Source organism: Molossus molossus, unplaced genomic scaffold, assembly GCF_014108415.1.
Source record: "Molossus molossus isolate mMolMol1 unplaced genomic scaffold, mMolMol1.p scaffold_m16_p_14, whole genome shotgun sequence".
NCBI classification, from domain to species: Eukaryota; Metazoa; Chordata; class Mammalia; order Chiroptera; family Molossidae; genus Molossus; species Molossus molossus.
Genome location: NW_023425349.1, coordinates 66,975,843 through 66,992,821, shown reverse-complemented (window position 1 = coordinate 66,992,821; position 16,979 = coordinate 66,975,843). Strand labels below are relative to the sequence as shown.

Below are 16,979 nucleotides of genomic sequence, written 5' to 3'. Positions count from 1 at the left end.
TGGATTTTATTTCTGAAAGCAACAGGGAGACATTGATGGTTTCCAAATAAAGGGTGACAAGAACAAATCAATATTTTAGAAAGATAAATTTGGTGATGGTGTGAAAGCTAGTTTATTATGGAATGGAAACAAAGTGATCAGGTACAAAATCATTACAAAAAGGGGACTTTTAAATCATTAGACCTACTCATTATAAGCCCTGATCCCCGTCCACATAGGAAACATTGTTTTATGCACCTAAAAATAAATGAAAAGTAAAAACCACTGAATAAATTTTAAAGCATTCTATTATTCAGAGTTTTCACAAATTCAATTTGTTTTCCCAATAATTCCAAAGAAGAAAGATTTTATTATGTGCTTCTTAGTTGTAATCAGCATCTCTAATTTTGAAATTTTAGATCAGTGTCATTAAAATTACTTTCATACTATTATCTCACAGCATGTAGTGAGAAAAAAAAACCTTGTTAAACATCAAATTTGACCCAATAAAATAATTGCCATGGATTTTTTTACCCTTACCATTACAAGTTCTTCCTGTAATTCACTGCAACTTTTTTCATTATACTGGAGTCTCTTTGAAAGGTCTGCAATTACTTTCTTCTGTTCCTCAATCTCTTCAGTTAGTTTCTTGTTTTTGGAGAAATACTCTCTTTCTAATCTGAAAAGTTAAAATGTCAGAGCAAGTTTTTCAAATATGCTTTTATTAAGTCCTATTACACATCTTTAAAACAAGTGGCAGCAGAACCATATATCATGTTTTCAAGACAAAAGGCTTTAATAGGTCACCTCTCATTTTTTTCAAATAAAAAGGGTTGCACATTCTTAAATGAAAGACTCTAAATGAATAATACCTCCCCACTTTCGTTAGCCGATATTTGCACTATGCCCAATTTCATAAGCAAGATACATTTACTGTTTATTTGATCTCACTATTATTTTTGATGAACAAAACCACAGTTCAATTAGCTCAGAAACTTCCTCAAGACTCAACAGTCCTATCAAATAATTTTCAAGTGAGTTTAACATTAGAAATGGAGCCAATGCTTGATTCCTTAGGGTCCATGAAAGTGGAACTAGTATGGTGGCATGGAAAATCCAAAGCCAGAAAAATCAACTATCATTCATAGTTACTGTGAAAACACATGAATTTCTTTTCAAAGGATTTGCCTTCCTATTCAAATTTTTCTCAGGCTGACATTAAACTGTTTATAATAAATGTTCATATGTATGGATATATGGTGAAAAGTAGCTTGGAATTATTTTAGTTTAAAATTTGTTGTAATTCACGAAATAACTTCAGAATTCTTGACACTAATACTGAATAAACAGCCATATAAACTATGAAAGAAGGTAAAGATAAAAAAGACATTTTCAGAATGTCAGTTTTAAAATTTTCCTCTAATGTGTAATTTCTCAAGAGAGAGTAAATCAAACAAGGAAGAAGGCACAAAATCAGCAAAGAAGAGATCCAACATAGAAAAAAAGTAGAGGGAATTCCAAGGATGATAGAGAAGGAAAGTCCCTGGATGGCTATGAAAAGGGAGCCAAAAAGCAATTTGTCCAGGAGGGATATCTCTTAGAGAAAACGTAAATACGACAGAATTTCTGAGGTGCAGGAACATAGAGAGAGATTTTCAGTTCCGTTGGTGAGTTTAAGAATAACTTAGTGGCCCTGGACAGTTTGGCTCAGCGGTTAGAGCATCGGCCTGCGGACCAGAGAGACCCGGGTTCAGTTCCCGCTAAGGGCATGTACCTTGGTTGCAGTTTGTCCCCGGCCCTGGTTGGGGTCGTGTGGGTGGCAGCCACTCGATGTTTCTTTCTCTCTCTCTTCCTCTTCCTCTCTCTCTCCCTCCTGTTCTATCTGAAGATAAATGCAAAAATGTCCTCGGGTGAGGATTAAAAAAAAAAAAAAGAATAACTTAGTGATTGGTACACATAAACTAATCCAATTTAAAAAGAGACAATTATTAGTTGTTGATTCATTTGATGATTAAGCAAATCTTTAACAGCAATTATGTGCCAGGTACTATTCTAGGCACTGATTGGGAGACAGTAATGAACTAAACCAAGTTCCTTTCAACATAAGCAGACAGACAATACACAAAATGGAATGTAATAAAATTTGCTATTAAAAAAAAAAAAGATGCCCTGGCAGGTGTGGCCCCAAGTGCTAGAGCATCGTCCTGTGCAACCAAGGGCTGTAGGTTTGATTCTCAGTTAGGACATATACACAGATTACAGGTTCGATCCTCAGTCAGGGCATGTACAAGAGACAACCAACCAATTGATGTTTCTCTCTCAAATTGATGTTTCTCTCTCCCTTTCTCTCTCTCAAAACCAATAAAAACATATCCTCAGGTGAAGATTAAGTAATAATAATAGTAATAATAACAATAAATAAAATAAAGATGAGTTACACATAAAAGTATATAGAAAAAAAAATACCCAAAAGTATAATACTATTAAAGGATGGCAGGAGGGAATGAATAAGTGTCTGCTGTGTGGAAGAAAGGTACAATGGATAAATAAGTAAAGGCCATTAGTAATATCTAAAGTTGGAAATAAAAACATTTCTCTGACTGGTGTGGTTCAGTGGACAGAGGGTATCGGCCCACAAACCGAAGGGTTTGGAGTTTGATTCCTGGTCAAGGGCACGTAACTGGGTTGCAGGTTTGATCCCCAGCCTCCATCAGAGCACGTGCAAGAGGCAATCCAAGGTGTCTCTCTCATACCAATGTTTCTCTCTCCCACCTTCCCTCCCTTCCACTCTCTCTCTATATATATTTTTTTAAATCAATGGAAAAATACCCTCAGGTGAGGATTTAGAAAAAGAAAAAAAATCTCCTCAGGTGAGGATTAACCAAATAAAGGGGGGGGGGGGCAGAATGTTATTTAAAAATATGAAGTTAAATACCAGAAGAAATATCAATAAGAATTAAAAATGATTGATTTTCTTTTTACTGATATATCTCCTAGGGCAAGGGAAACAAAGGAAAAAAATAAACCAATGGGATTACATCAAACTTAAAGCTTCTTTAGAGCAAAGGAAACCATCAACAAAATGAAAAGAGAAACCACTGTATGAGAGAACATATTTAACAATGATATATTTGAAAAGAAGTTAATTTCCAAAATATATAAAAAAGCTTATACAACTCAACACCAAAAAGGCAAACGATCCAATTTAAAAATGGGCAAGCCCCAGCCAGTCTGCTCAGTGGTTAGAGCATCGGCCCACAGACTGAAGAGCCATGGGTTCACTTCTCAGTCAAGGATACATACCTGGTTGCAGGTTCAATACTCAGCCCTGGCTGGGGTCATGTGGAAGGCAACCAATCAATGTGTCTCTCTCACATAGATGTTTCTCTCTCCCTCCATCCCTCCCTTCTTTTTCCCTACTCTTTCTAAAAATCAATGGAAAAATATTCTCAGGTGAGGATTAACAATAATTAATTAATTAATTAATTAAAATGAAAAATGGGCAAAGGACCTGAATAGATACTTCTCCAAACAGGACATACAGATGGCCAATAGACATATGAAAAAAATGCTCAATGTCACTAATCATCAAAGAAATGCAAATTAAAACCACAATGAGATATCACCTCACACCTGCCAGAATGGCTGCCATCAATAAATCACAAACAACAAGTGCTGGCGAGGATGTGGAGAAAAGGGAAACTTAGTGTACTGTTAGGAATGCAAACTGGTGCAGCCACCATGGAAAACAGTATGGAGCTTCCTCAAAAGTTTAAAAATGGATTTGCCTTTTGACCCAGCAACCTCACTTTTGGGCATATATCCTAAGAATCCTGAAACACTAATCAGAAAAAATATATGCCCCCCTATGCTCATAGCAGCACTATTTACAATAGCCAAGATCTGGAAACAGCTCAAGTGCCTATCAGTAGATGAGTGGATAAAAAAGCTGTGGTATATTTACACAGTGGAATACTACATAGCCATAAAAAAGGAACGCTTACCTTTTGCAACAGCATGGAGGGACCTGGAGAGTATTATGCTAAATGAAATAAGCCAGTCAAAGACAAATACCATATGATCTCACTTATATAAGGAATCTAATGAGCCAAATAAACTGACAAAATACAATCAGAGGCATGGATACATGGAACAGACTGACAGTTGTCAGAGGGGAGGGGGTACAGAGGGGTGGAGACTGGATGAAAGAAGAGATTAGCCAGAGAACATACAGGCATAACCCATAGACACAGACAATAGTAAGGTGATGGCCTGAGGGGAAGGGGGACAGGGCTGTGTGGAGGTGGGCAAAGTGGTCAGGAAGGGGGATGGGGACATCTGTAAGTGTCAACAATAAAAATAAAGGTAAAAAAAAAAAGTGATCACCTCAAACAAGTGAAAACTGGTACTAGAGAGCCATACGTGTGAAACTGCCTTTTTTTTTCCTTTATTGATTTTAGAGAGAGAGGAAGTGAGAGGGAGAGAGGGATAGAAACATCGATGAGAGAGAACATTGATTGGCCACCTCCTGCATGCCCCCCACTGGGGATTGGGCCCACAACCTGGGCATGTGTCCTGATCGGGAATCAAACTGGCAACCTCTTAGTGCAGGGTCGATGCTCAATCACTGAGCCACACCAGCTGGACGAAATAGCTATTTTTTTCATGAATTTAGTACTATTTTGCTTTTTAGACTATGCACAAGTGTTAATTCTTTAAAAATCAAATTTTTAATTTAAAATTATTGTTACTTAGCAAATATAAAAGTAAATGCTACTGCTATTTTATAAATTAAATCCAAACCAAGTCCTCTGAAATGGGGACCAACCCCTTGCTGTCACGAATCTCATGCACAATCCAAAGAAGTTGGTTCCTATGCTTATGCCAACAGTCCCACTCATAAGGAATGATAGCACAGGAGTATAATAAAGATTAATGGAGCCCCTTTCTCTTGGAATTCCAGTAGAGACAAGTCAGGACTTGAAAGATGGAGGATTTAGGCAAGAAAAGAAAAAAAAAAGAGAGAAGGCAGAAGGTAGGAAGATTCTCATTCACTTATTTATTTATATTTTTTTAAGTTCAGTTAAGAATGTAACAATAGTAACAGGCATTTTTTAACAAACAGCCATCTTTGGGCTATCATTTGCCAAGAAAGTAAATAATGATGCTACTAAATTATAATATTTTTGTTATTTTTATACTTTGGGTAATATATTTAGAAAAAATGTAAAGTCCCTAAATTGAGTGGAATGAAATAAGCAAATTTAGATTCAATCTACTCAGTATTATATATTTGACTAATGCTATTTTAAATTATATTTAAATTTAAACTACATTTAAGGATTAACATGGTCTTCTCCCTACCATTGCTCAGCAGTCTGTTACCACAGTGAATGAAGACGTGATATATTAAAACCTCTAAAATAAACTTATTGAAAAGCTTTAGTTTCATACTGTAAGTTTTAAATGGAAAAAAAATTATGAGAACATTTTATTACAAAAATATAGAATATATATATATTCTGTCTTAAATTATATATAATACATATTTGTTAAAATAGCCTATTATCAAATTCTTAGCTAGGCTCTTTAAACCTATTCCATCTAATATACATGTATACTTTCCAGCTAAAACATTTGCATGCAGGGATATTCATTGTTACAAAAATGTTGACCAAAATTATAGCTCCAAAATACACACACAGCTTTTTTTCTCCTGACTTTTAATGAGATCCTGCCTAGATCTACCTGGAAAGAAACAGAAGCTTAAGAATCTTAACCACGGCAAGCAAGGTTCAGGCAGCATTTTCTCTATAACCTCATCATCGTCAATTGCTAAATCAGTTCTAGCCACCAGGGAAAGTAATGCCCTATTCCAAAACTTTCCACTCTCAAAGTTGTAAATTAAAGGTATGATTTACCCTAAAGACCCAAAATATATCAAGTCTTCTTTTGGAGTACATTATGCAAATCTTAGAACTATTTCTTAATACTTAATACTTAAGGAATTGTGGCTCTGAAAGGTTTTTTAATATTTTTTAAGAAAGAGTCAGAAGTAAAGGTAGAAAATGAAATAACTTATCCAATCGTCTCTCCTGTCATACCATTCTTTCTTTCTTTTTTTTTTTATCCTCACCCGAGGACATTTTTCCATTTTTTGTTCAGGTAGAGTGGGAGGGAGAGAGAGGAACAGAGAGAGAGAGAGAAACATCGATGTGAAAGGAACACATCGAGTGGCTGCCACCCGCACAACCGACCAGGGCCGGGGACAAACTGCAACCGAGGTACGAGCCCTCAGCGGGAACCAAACCCAGGTCTCTCAGGACCGCAGGCCGATGCTCTAACTGCTGAGCCAAACCAGCCAGGGCATACCATTCTTTCTAATACCACAGATAATTGAAATGGAAGCAGCTGTCATATCATATACAAGGAAAAGGAAGATGGGACGGGGGGAAAAAGAAGTCACAGGAACTATCAATAAGTAATGGGGTTTAATTATTATTTAATTTTAATTGTTTATTATTATCAACTTTTATTATTAGTGCATTATTATATATGAATGAAGAACAAACAGAGGACATTTTGTTAAAATATTTAGGATTGTGCCAGGCTGGTGTGGCTCAGTGGCAGAGCATCGACCCACGCACTAAGAGGTCACCAGTTCGATTCCTGGTCAGGGCACATGTACAGGTTGTGGGCCCGATCCCCAGTGGGGGACATGCAAAAGGCAGCCAATATATTCAGGATTGTTAACTGGTGTTTAATTGGACTATGTAGCTAATACTTAGAATTGTTAGTTGGTGCTTATTGGAATACAAAATTAGAGTAAAGTTGTTCAGGCACCAAAACACAAATAATAGCAAAACAAACTTAAGGAGGAAAAATTGCTTTGGGGTTCAACAGAAAAGTACTTAGGTTGTTAGAAGATATCTGAAAATTTCTCTAGTCTAGTCTTTTTAAGACTCAGTTCTTCCTCAACATCCATGTCAGAGAATCATCCACCCTCTATTTTGAACTTCCCAAGGCTCACTAGTACTCCAAAGAAGCCTTTCATTGTTTGAAAGCTTTAATTGCTGGGAGTACAATCTGACTTCTAACAGTTTCACATGTAGGTCCTAATCGAAGCAACAGTAAAGAAGCCTGCACCATGTTCTTCAAACATATTGATATACAAATGTGCACAATCAAACAATGGTTCAAAGGAAAATAAATCCTTAGAGGAACATTCACAGAATGTTTCTTTAACTCACTTCTTAAGTTATATAAAGTATTATAAAAGGAATCTTTATATTACTACTATAAATGGGAAACTATGAACTATTTGTCATAAATAGAAACAAACATTAAAAATAAATACGTAACTCTAATTACCAACCTATTATCATGTCCATATCAATGATGGGAAAATGATTTAAAATGTTTACTATTGATTTTAGGGTGGAACATATTTTAAAAATTACAAATTTCTTTTTTTAATTCTTTTTCTTAATTGATTTCTAGAGAGAGAGGAAGGGAGAGGGAGAGAAATATAGAAACATCAATGAGAGAGAACATCAACTGGTCGCCTCCTGCATGCCCCCCACTGGGACCAAGCTCACAACCTGGGCATGTGCCCTGACCGGGAATCAAACTGGCGACCTTTTGGTGCATAGGTCTACACTCAACCAATTGAGCCACCTGGTTGGGCTAAAATTACAAATTTCTTAAAGCATCCCACAGAATGCTCCAGATAAAAGTCTTTTGGATTGGAAAAGGTTAAAATCAGTAGCAGTTAGAAAGATCATGGTCTGCCACTTATTAGTTGTGTGTCCTTACCCTCGTTAAACCTCAATTTCCAAATCTTTAAAAGGGAGGTAAAAAAAAGTAGCTACCTATTAAAGTGTTGCATAAATTAAAGAAAACTATGCAGTGCTAGCCATGAAGTGAGCCACAATGCATGCTAGCCACTAGTAGCAGTATTTCTCCTACTGTTATTTCTATAATTTGAGAAAATCTCAAACATCCATCTCTACACAGATCATTTTAGGTGGTCTAGAAATCAAGGTCTTTAACAATACTGTATTACCTCAACAGATGTAAATAAAATACATTAATATATTTACTTTCTAGTAAGAACTGCATTTCTGAGACTACTTGGAATAGCCATGATACTTATAAATCCAAAAGAGCATTTCCATATTTACCTATACAGGGAAGCATAGTTATAGTTTATAAAGTCCTTCACCTCCAATTTGCCACTAACATTAATGGGAGCTATATCTGAAATACTAAACATTCACACTTATATAGGTTTCACAAACTCTTTATATTGATTTAGAGAATTTTACAGTAAAACACTTACAAGCTTAGTTTTGCAAAGCTCTCTTGTGCATTATGCTTTTCTCGCTCATACGCACTTTCAACCTCTTTGAATTCATTCTTGATTATTTCCAAATCAGCAACAGCTTCTGCTTGGCTGGCTTTTTCTACTTGCAAAGCTCCTTCAAGGTCTCGAATCCGCAACTACCAGATGACAGAGAAGTAATTAAAGCAAGTAAGGAAATGTTAGTAGCTTCAATTTCAAATTGAGTAGAATACTTTGTCAAAAGCAGATTATCATTCATCCCAACCTTTCTTTCTTTCTGCTTTGGTTAAAAAAGGGAAGTAAACAAAAGACAGTTTATTCCCTTCTCAACTTGTTTTTCTAGTTTTTGTTTTATAAAGATTTTTTCACTGAAAGGGAGAGGGAAAGAGATAGAAACATTGATGTGAGAGCGAAACATTGATTGGCTGCCTCCTGCACACCCCCTCCTGGGGATGGAGTGTGCAACCCAGGCATGTGCCCTGTTTAGGAATCGAACTAGCAACTTTCCAGTGTGTGGGATGATGCCCAATCAGGTGGACCACATCGGCCGGGGCTTTCTCAACATGTTTAATGGAAGGAAGGAAGAGTGGAAGAATAGAGTTAACTGTGCTAAGGAAAGGATAGGCTGGATATGATATAACCTGTCCCATGCAAGTGCCTAATTTTGACCCCCTATTCCATTTGGACACATCTTTCCAAAACATAATAAATTAAGTGGTTTTTTAAAACTAAAGGGAATTATTCTTCATCTCTTATGAGAAACATCATTACATCTCTATAAGCCTAAGAAAGTTAACACATCTTTTTATTCCTGAAGATTTCTTACTATAAAAGTGAAGTTTTTCTTATCAAGTAGTACTATTTGACTGAAATATTTATGGGCATGGTAATATGATATCTTGGATTTGCTTCAAATAATCTGAGGGTGGAAGAGTGGGGAGGGTAACGGATAAAACATGATTGGCCATAAGGTAAATCCTAAAGCTAAGTGATGGGTACGTGAGGGGTTCAGCTTACTATTCTATTTGTGCATATACTTGAAATTTTACATAATATAATATTTTAAAAATTATATTCCCTATCTACACCAACAATAAAGTACATTCCCACAAAAGATTACTTAGCTATAAAAAGAAAGCAAAACAACTTTTAAAAATGAAGTTCTCTATACAGTGTTAATATATATTGAAAAGAGCAAAGTCCAGATCATAGTATACAGCATACTATATTTCAGATAAACAAATAAAAAAAAATAAGAGTAAGTAGCAGGCAGGAGTAGAGAGTAATGGGAAGGTGAGTAAAAGCAAGAGTTCTCAGTTGTTTACTGTTGTTTTCACTTTTGAACCATGGGGATATTTTACCTTTTCAGAAAATTAAATTAAAAAATACTTTGCTAAAGTTCAAAAAAAGAAAGGGGTAGAAAAAAATGTTTCACACTAAAAAGATAATGGGCTAGAGAACTGTAAGACTCAGGTTTGAATCCCTTGGGCATAAAACAAAAATTCCAGAAACCTGAGGTTTCTCACTTGTAAACAGTAAACAATAGTAATAATAACAACAACAACAATATACAAACTATCCACTTTACAGAGTTGCTACAAAGATCTAATGAGATAATATTTATTTAATATTAATGTATTTAATATTAAATATAAATATATCATATTTAATGTTTAGATAAATATTTTTAAGCACTTAACAGGTACCAGGCAATGTGCTAGTACTCAAGATATATATAATAATCATGAAAAGATGCAGTCTTAGCTGTTGAGGAGTTCATAGTCTTTAGGAGGGAACACACCACAAGAGCATGTTGTAGGAGCTCTCTAACAGAGATGCGCACAAGGAGCCATGAAATCTGAGAAAAGCCATGACCTCTGCATGGGACAAGTCTCCCAGTGACGGCAAAAGACAACCTGAGTTAGGGAAGGTGAGCTCACGGAGAAATGAAGCCTAGGACAATATGAAAATGGTTCATAAATTAATCTATATAAATATTAATCACAAGAAATCTTATTTCAGCCCTGGCCGGTTTGGCTCAGCGGTTAGAGCGCCTGCCTGCGGTCCGGAGAGACCTGGGTTCGGTTCCCGCTAAGGGCATGTACCTTGGTTGCAGTTTGTCCCCGGCCCTGGTTGGTCGTGCGGGTGGCAGCCACTGGATGTGTCCCTTTCACATCGATGTTTCTCTCTCTCTCTCTTCCTCTCTCTCCCTCCCACTCTGTCTGTACAAAAAATGGAAAAATGTCCTCGGGTGAGGATAAAAAAAAAAGGAAATCTTATTTTGCCCTGGCCAGTTTGGCTCAGTAGTTAAAGTGTCAGCCTGCGGTCCAGAGAGACCCAGGTTCGGTTCCCACTAAGGGCACATACCTCAGTTGCAGTTTGTCCCCGGCCCTGGTTGGTTGTGTAGGAGGCAGCCACTCGATGTGTCCCTTTCACATCAATGTTTCTCTCTCTCTCTCTTCCTCTCTCCCCCTCCCACTCTACCTGAACAAAAAATGGAAGAATGTCCTTGGCTGAGGAATAAAAAAATTTTTTTAAAAGAAATCTTACTTCTAATTATGCAAATGCAATATGGAATAACTGAAACATTAATATTTACACTAAAGTAAGGAAGTAGAATGAATACGTAATACAGCATTGTAAACTTTCAAACTTGGTCTTTTAAAATTTTGTTTTTTGCTGTTTTGTCTAAATCCAATGTTTACAAGTAAAATAAACATAGGAAACATTTTCTTCAGACTACATTGCTTTCTTCTTTCACAAAATAAGCACACTCAATCACAAATAATAAACCAATGCAACTGGGAAAACGTTTACTTTAAATTAGCAATTCTGATTAGCAATTTCTCAATTTTATGACACAGTATCCAAACAAATTTAATAACAGAATACTTCAAACCTATATTCAATTAGTTTATGATAAAATGGTGATTAATTACAATTATTTGATAGTTTTGTTTGTTTTTAAACTAGTTTGAACTAAATTTTACTATGTGTACCTAACTGAAAATACTTGTCAATATTTATAGATATAAGGTTCAAATATAAACTTTCGCTTTTTTCCTAAGTCATAGCATATCAAATATTAATTTTTTTTATCCTCCTCTGAGCACATTTTTGCATTAATCTTCAGATAGAGCGGGCAGGAGAGAAGGGGGAACGAGAGAGAGAAACATTGATGTGAGAGAGATACATCAACTGGTTGCCACCCACACGACCCCAACCGGGGCTGGGGACAAACTGCAACCAAGGTCAGTGCCCTTAGCGGGAACTGAACCTGGGACTCTCTGGTCCATAGGCTGATGCTCTAATCGCTGAGCCAAACTGGTCAGAGCTATCAAATATTAATTTTAACTATATAATTTAAAAATACATTTAATAATTTTCATTTTTAGATCTATTAACTACTCCCAGTCATGCAAGTACAGTGAAAAACTTAATTTTGCCTTTTTTTAAAAAATATGTTTTTATTGATTTTTGAGAGAGAGAGATCGAACATGGAGAGAAAGAAATAGTGACCAGCTGCCTCCTGCATGACCCCCACTAGGCATGGAGCTTGCAACCCAGGCATGTGCCGTGACTGGGAATCGAACCGGGACCTCTCTGAGCCACACCAGCTGGGCAAAGTTGCCTATTTTTTTAATGTTTTCAAAATAAATTCATCTCATGGCTATTGATAATAAAAAAATAAAATAAATAAAAAAACACTTTTATCAGCAAATCTTTCTGGGCCAGATGAGAAATATTTTGGACTCTGCAGGCCATGAGGTGTCTGTCGCAACTACTCCACTTCGCCACTGTAGCATAAAAGTAGACAAGATAAAAATTCCCAAGAACAGGCAGAAATCTGGCCTGTGGGTTGAACAGTGCCAACTCTTCCTCTAATACAGTAAAGACTATCCTCAACTATATCCTTATTAAATAAGATACTGAATGTCTTAACAATATGCTACCCATTCTAAATGCACACCTTGTCTCTTTGAACATAACGCTGTTTTTCCCAGCTTAGTAGAATCCATACAAAAAAATCTGTTTATATTTTACCTGAATAATTTCAGAATTAAATTTTGATTCCAAATGTGCTGCTCTTTCTGCTTCAATATTTTCTTCTAATTTCCTCACTCTGAGAGTAGTTGCCTGAAAATAAATTAAAAGTTTGTTTTAAATAAAACATTGGTACTTAAAGTGGATATGGATGACTATAGTCTAGAATTGTAATTAACACTTTAGATTATCATGGCATTTTTTTTTTTACCTTGCAGGACTGTAAAAGTCTTGTTAAAAAAAAAAAAATCATTGCCTGGCCCTGGCCAGTTTGGCTTAGCGGTTAGAGCATCAGCCCAAGGACCAGAGAGTCATGGTTCAGGTTCCCGCTAAGGGCACATACCTAGGTTGCAGTTTGTCTCCAGCCCCAGCTGGGGTCATGTGGGTGGCAACCAGTTGATGTGTCTCTCTCACGTCAGTGTTTCTCTTCCTCCCTCTCTCCTTCCCACTCTATCTGAAGATAAGTGCAAAATTGTCCTCGGGTGAGGATAAAAAAATGTCATTGCCTAGCTGGTGTGGCTCAGTGGATTGAGCATTGTCCATGGACTGAAAGGTCCTGGTTCAATTCCCAATTGGGGCACATGCCCAGGTTGCAGGCTTGATCCCCAGTGAGGGGCATGCAGCCGATCAATGTTTATCTCTCCTTTCCTCTCTCTCTAAAAAATAAATAAAAACATTTTTTTTTAATTATGCTGCTTGCCCACCTGGTGTGGCTCAGTGGCTGAGCCATCGACCCATGCACCAAGAGGTTGCCAGTTAGATTCCCAGTCAAGACAATGCCCAGGTTGTGTGCCCGATCCCCAGTTGGGGGCATGCAGGAGGCTGCCAGTCGATGTTCTCTCTCATCGATGTTTCTGTCTCTCTCTCCCTCTCTCTCTCTAAAATCAATAAAGAAAAAAAAAATTGTTTTAATCATGCTGCTCAGGAAAAACGTCCCAGAGCTTGATTTCTTTTTTATTAAAATATAATTTACATACAATAAACTACACATTGAAAGTATACAATATAAGTTCTGGCACATACAGATACCTCAAAATCACTGCCATGATCAAGACAAGAAATATTTCCATTACCCCTTGAAGATTCCTTGTGCCCCTTGGTAATTCCTTCATCAAGCTCACCACCCCACACCTATCTTGAAGTAATAACTGACCTACTCTTTGTCACTATAGCTCAGTTTATATTTTCTGGAATTTTATACAATTTGAGTCATACAGTGTGTACTCTTTATTATTTGGCTTCCTTCTCCCAGCATAATTATTTTAAGATTATTCCATGTGACTGCTCATTCCCTTTTACTGCAAAAGTGTTCCACTGCACTGATACACCACAAATGGTGTATCTGTTCACTTGATAATGGACATTTGTGTTGTTTCTAGTTACAAATCAAACTGTTACAAATCAAACTGTTATGAGCATTTGCATGGACAGACACTTAAATTTTTCTGGGGTAAATAGTGAAGGGTACAATGACGGGTCAAATGGTAGTATATGTTTAATGTTTGATGAATGTGCCAAACTGTTTTTCAAATTGTTTCCACTTTTATACATCCTCACCAACATCTGACATGGTCATTTTGTGTGTGTGTCTTTTGTTTTGGGGGTGGGAGGGATTAGACATTCAAATAAGCATGTAATGATATGTCATTTCAGTTTCAGTTTGCATTTGCCTAATGATTAATGACATTCAGCGTGTTTTCATGTATGTATTTGCCAAATGAGTATCATCTCTGGTGAAGTGTTTGCTCAAATCTTCCCTGTTTTTAATTGTATCATTTGATTTCTTGAGAGTTTATATTATAATCTGGAGGTAAGGCATTCATTGATGATTTGTAAATATATAGTCCCATCTATAGCTTGTCTTTACATTCTCTTAACACTGTTATCACAGAGCAAAAGTTTTCATTATGATGAAGTCTAATTGATCAGTGTTTCAGGCATGAGTCGGCTTCTAGCCAGAAGCAGAACTGAAGGACTTTATTTCTGAATGCCATTTTGTGGAGAAATTGTAACCCTGGGAGGGAAGAACTAGATTCCTAGTCCCAAAGAGGGAACTGGTCATAACCAAAAGCCTATTAGGGGCTAGCCCATGGGAATATCTTCCTGCACACATCTCAGGATGACACAGTAGCAAAGAAAAGCCAGTCCTACTTGTTAAATATAGAAAGTCCACCTGTCAAATGCAGATAATTCAATAGTGATGGAAAAAGGCATACTAACTTGATTTCCTTTCCTAGATAAAATCTGAGCAAGAAATATCTTTGTATTCATTATAAACACTAGTATTTAGCATAAGTTGAAAAGTTTCTTTAAATACTCAACTTGATTAATTTGATTTTTCTGCTTTTCTCCCACCATTTCTTTTGTTTATAGAGATAATGATGGATTACAACAAGGAATGAATAAAAACTGGATAATCCACAAACTTATCAAGCAGTCCATGAGTAAGTACGAAATGACAACATTTTTCTTTGAGCAAAGCATATTTACATAATGTCTATATAAGTACAAAGAATAAACACAAATATCCCTTCTTCTCTAGAGGCCTTTCTAGACACTACTTGCTACAAATGGCTGGGAAATTTAATCACGCTGTGGTACACACACACGAAAGTCACAAAACATTTTTTACACTGAATTTTTTGCTTTATTTAGATTTTGCAATTCTCTCAATAATTCTTAACAAGTTATTACACTAGAAAAGGCATTTCTCCAGAGGCCAGATAAAGCAGTAAGTCTGAGTATGATCCTCTTGGGTCTAAAGATAATTTAAATCCAAAAGGATAAAATGATATTTAAGTTAGTACAGCATAAACTGGTAAAAGGTAAAATATTTAAAGGTAAAATCTGATATTTATATCACTACTAAAATATTTTGAAATAACAGGCATACCAATAAAAGATGAAACCAATAAATATTCATAGCTTAGTTTGAAGACTCAAAAGACACTCAGAAAAACTGAAAATGAGGACATTCAGACATATGATAATACTAAGGTATTATTACTTTTTTAGGTATGATAATAATTGGTATTTTTTAAACTCCAAACTTTTTAAAATACATAGTTAAGTGTTCATGTGCGAAATTATATGATGTCTGAATTTGCTTTAAAATAATCGAGCTAGAGGTTATGAAGGGGTTGGTATTCATAAAATAATATTGGCCAACTGTTGATAAATGTTGAAGCTGAGTAACAGTTACATGGGGTTCATTATAGTATTCTCTCTACTTTCATGTATGATTTTAATTTTCCATATTGAAAAGTTCTTTTAAACAACAACAAAAGCAAAGGTATTAAGGTTAATGAGGACGTTTGGTGCTGGTATCATTATTTACCCAACAAAATTATATGTTGACAAAAGATCATTAGAATGAATTAAATCACTCATACCTAAACAGAAAAAGTAAATGGGAAGGCAGAACTTTAAATCAATCAATTACTACTTAATTGTTGAAATATTAAGATAAATCAAAGAAAATATTCCCTTGATACCCGCTTACACCTTTTTCAAAACATGTATCACAATAAACATTAGTCCCATGGGATAGTATTAGCTATCATACAATTAAGTAATTTCATCACCATAAGCATGTGAGAAACAGAGGATTAAATCCAAACCACTTTCTTTAGTAAAGGACTTCTCAAAGAGTTAACATGATAAGCTTGAAAAAGAACAAAGTTAGAACACTTAACACTTCCTGACTGTAAAACTCCTACAAAGCTACAGTGATCAAAACAGTGTTGAATTGGCATACGGACAGACATTTACACCACAGAAAAGAACTGAGAGTCCAGGAATAAACTCATGTATCAATGATCAATTGATTTTTGACAAGGGTGCCAAGACCATTCGATGAAAAAGCAACATATTTTTATTGAATGGTGCTAAAACAAGTAGATACACACATGCAAAATAATACATCTGGACCACTACCTCACAACATACATAAAAATGAATTCAAGTCCTGGCCAGTGTGGCTCAGTTGGTTGAGTGTCATCCTGTGCATTGAAAGGTCACCAGTGTATTATTGGTCAGAGCACCTACCCAGGTTGCAGGTTCGATCCCCAGTTGGGACGCGTGTGGGAGGTAGCTTATCTGTTTCTCTCTCACATCCATGTTTCTCTATCTCCTTCCCTTTTTCTTTCTCTCTCTCTAAAAAAATCAATAAAAACATATTTTTAAAAAATGAATTTAAAAAAGATCAATGATCTAAAAATATCAACTAAAACCATAAAACTCTTCGAAGAAAATGGATAAATCTTCATGACACCAGATTTGGAAACAGACTCTGAAATAAGACACTACAAGCATCAGCAACAAAAAAAATATATATAAACTGGACATCAAAATTTTAAACTTTTGAGCATCAAAGGACATGATCGAAAAAGTGAAAAGGCAACCTAGAGAGAATGGAAGAAAATATTTATAAATCATGTATCTGATAAGGGTCTAGTGTTCAGAACATATAAAGAACTCTTATGATGAAAAGACATTTTTTAAATGGTCAAAGAGTTGAACAGACATTTTTCCAAAGGATTTATGCAAATGGCCAATAAGTACATGAAATGATGCTCAACATTATTAGTCATTAGGGAAATACAAATCAAAA

General features: G+C 35.8%; 1 protein-coding gene across 9 annotated transcripts in view; it reads right to left on the bottom strand.

Moving 5' to 3' along the window:
• CCDC171 (coiled-coil domain containing 171) overlaps window positions 1–16,979 on the bottom strand; it is a 340,065-nt gene that overhangs the window by 221,445 nt on the left and 101,641 nt on the right. For 8 of the 9 annotated variants that reach the window (XM_036260954.1, XM_036260955.1, XM_036260953.1 and 5 more), the window contains 3 exons: window positions 12,368–12,460; window positions 8,321–8,481; window positions 520–658 (listed from right to left, as the gene is read on the bottom strand). In XM_036260954.1, the coding sequence (XP_036116847.1) occupies window positions 520–658; window positions 8,321–8,481; window positions 12,368–12,460 (393 nt within the window). The remainder of the gene's footprint in view (window positions 1–519; window positions 659–8,320; window positions 8,482–12,367; window positions 12,461–16,979) is intronic. The other variant, XM_036260960.1, reaches the window with a different exon arrangement.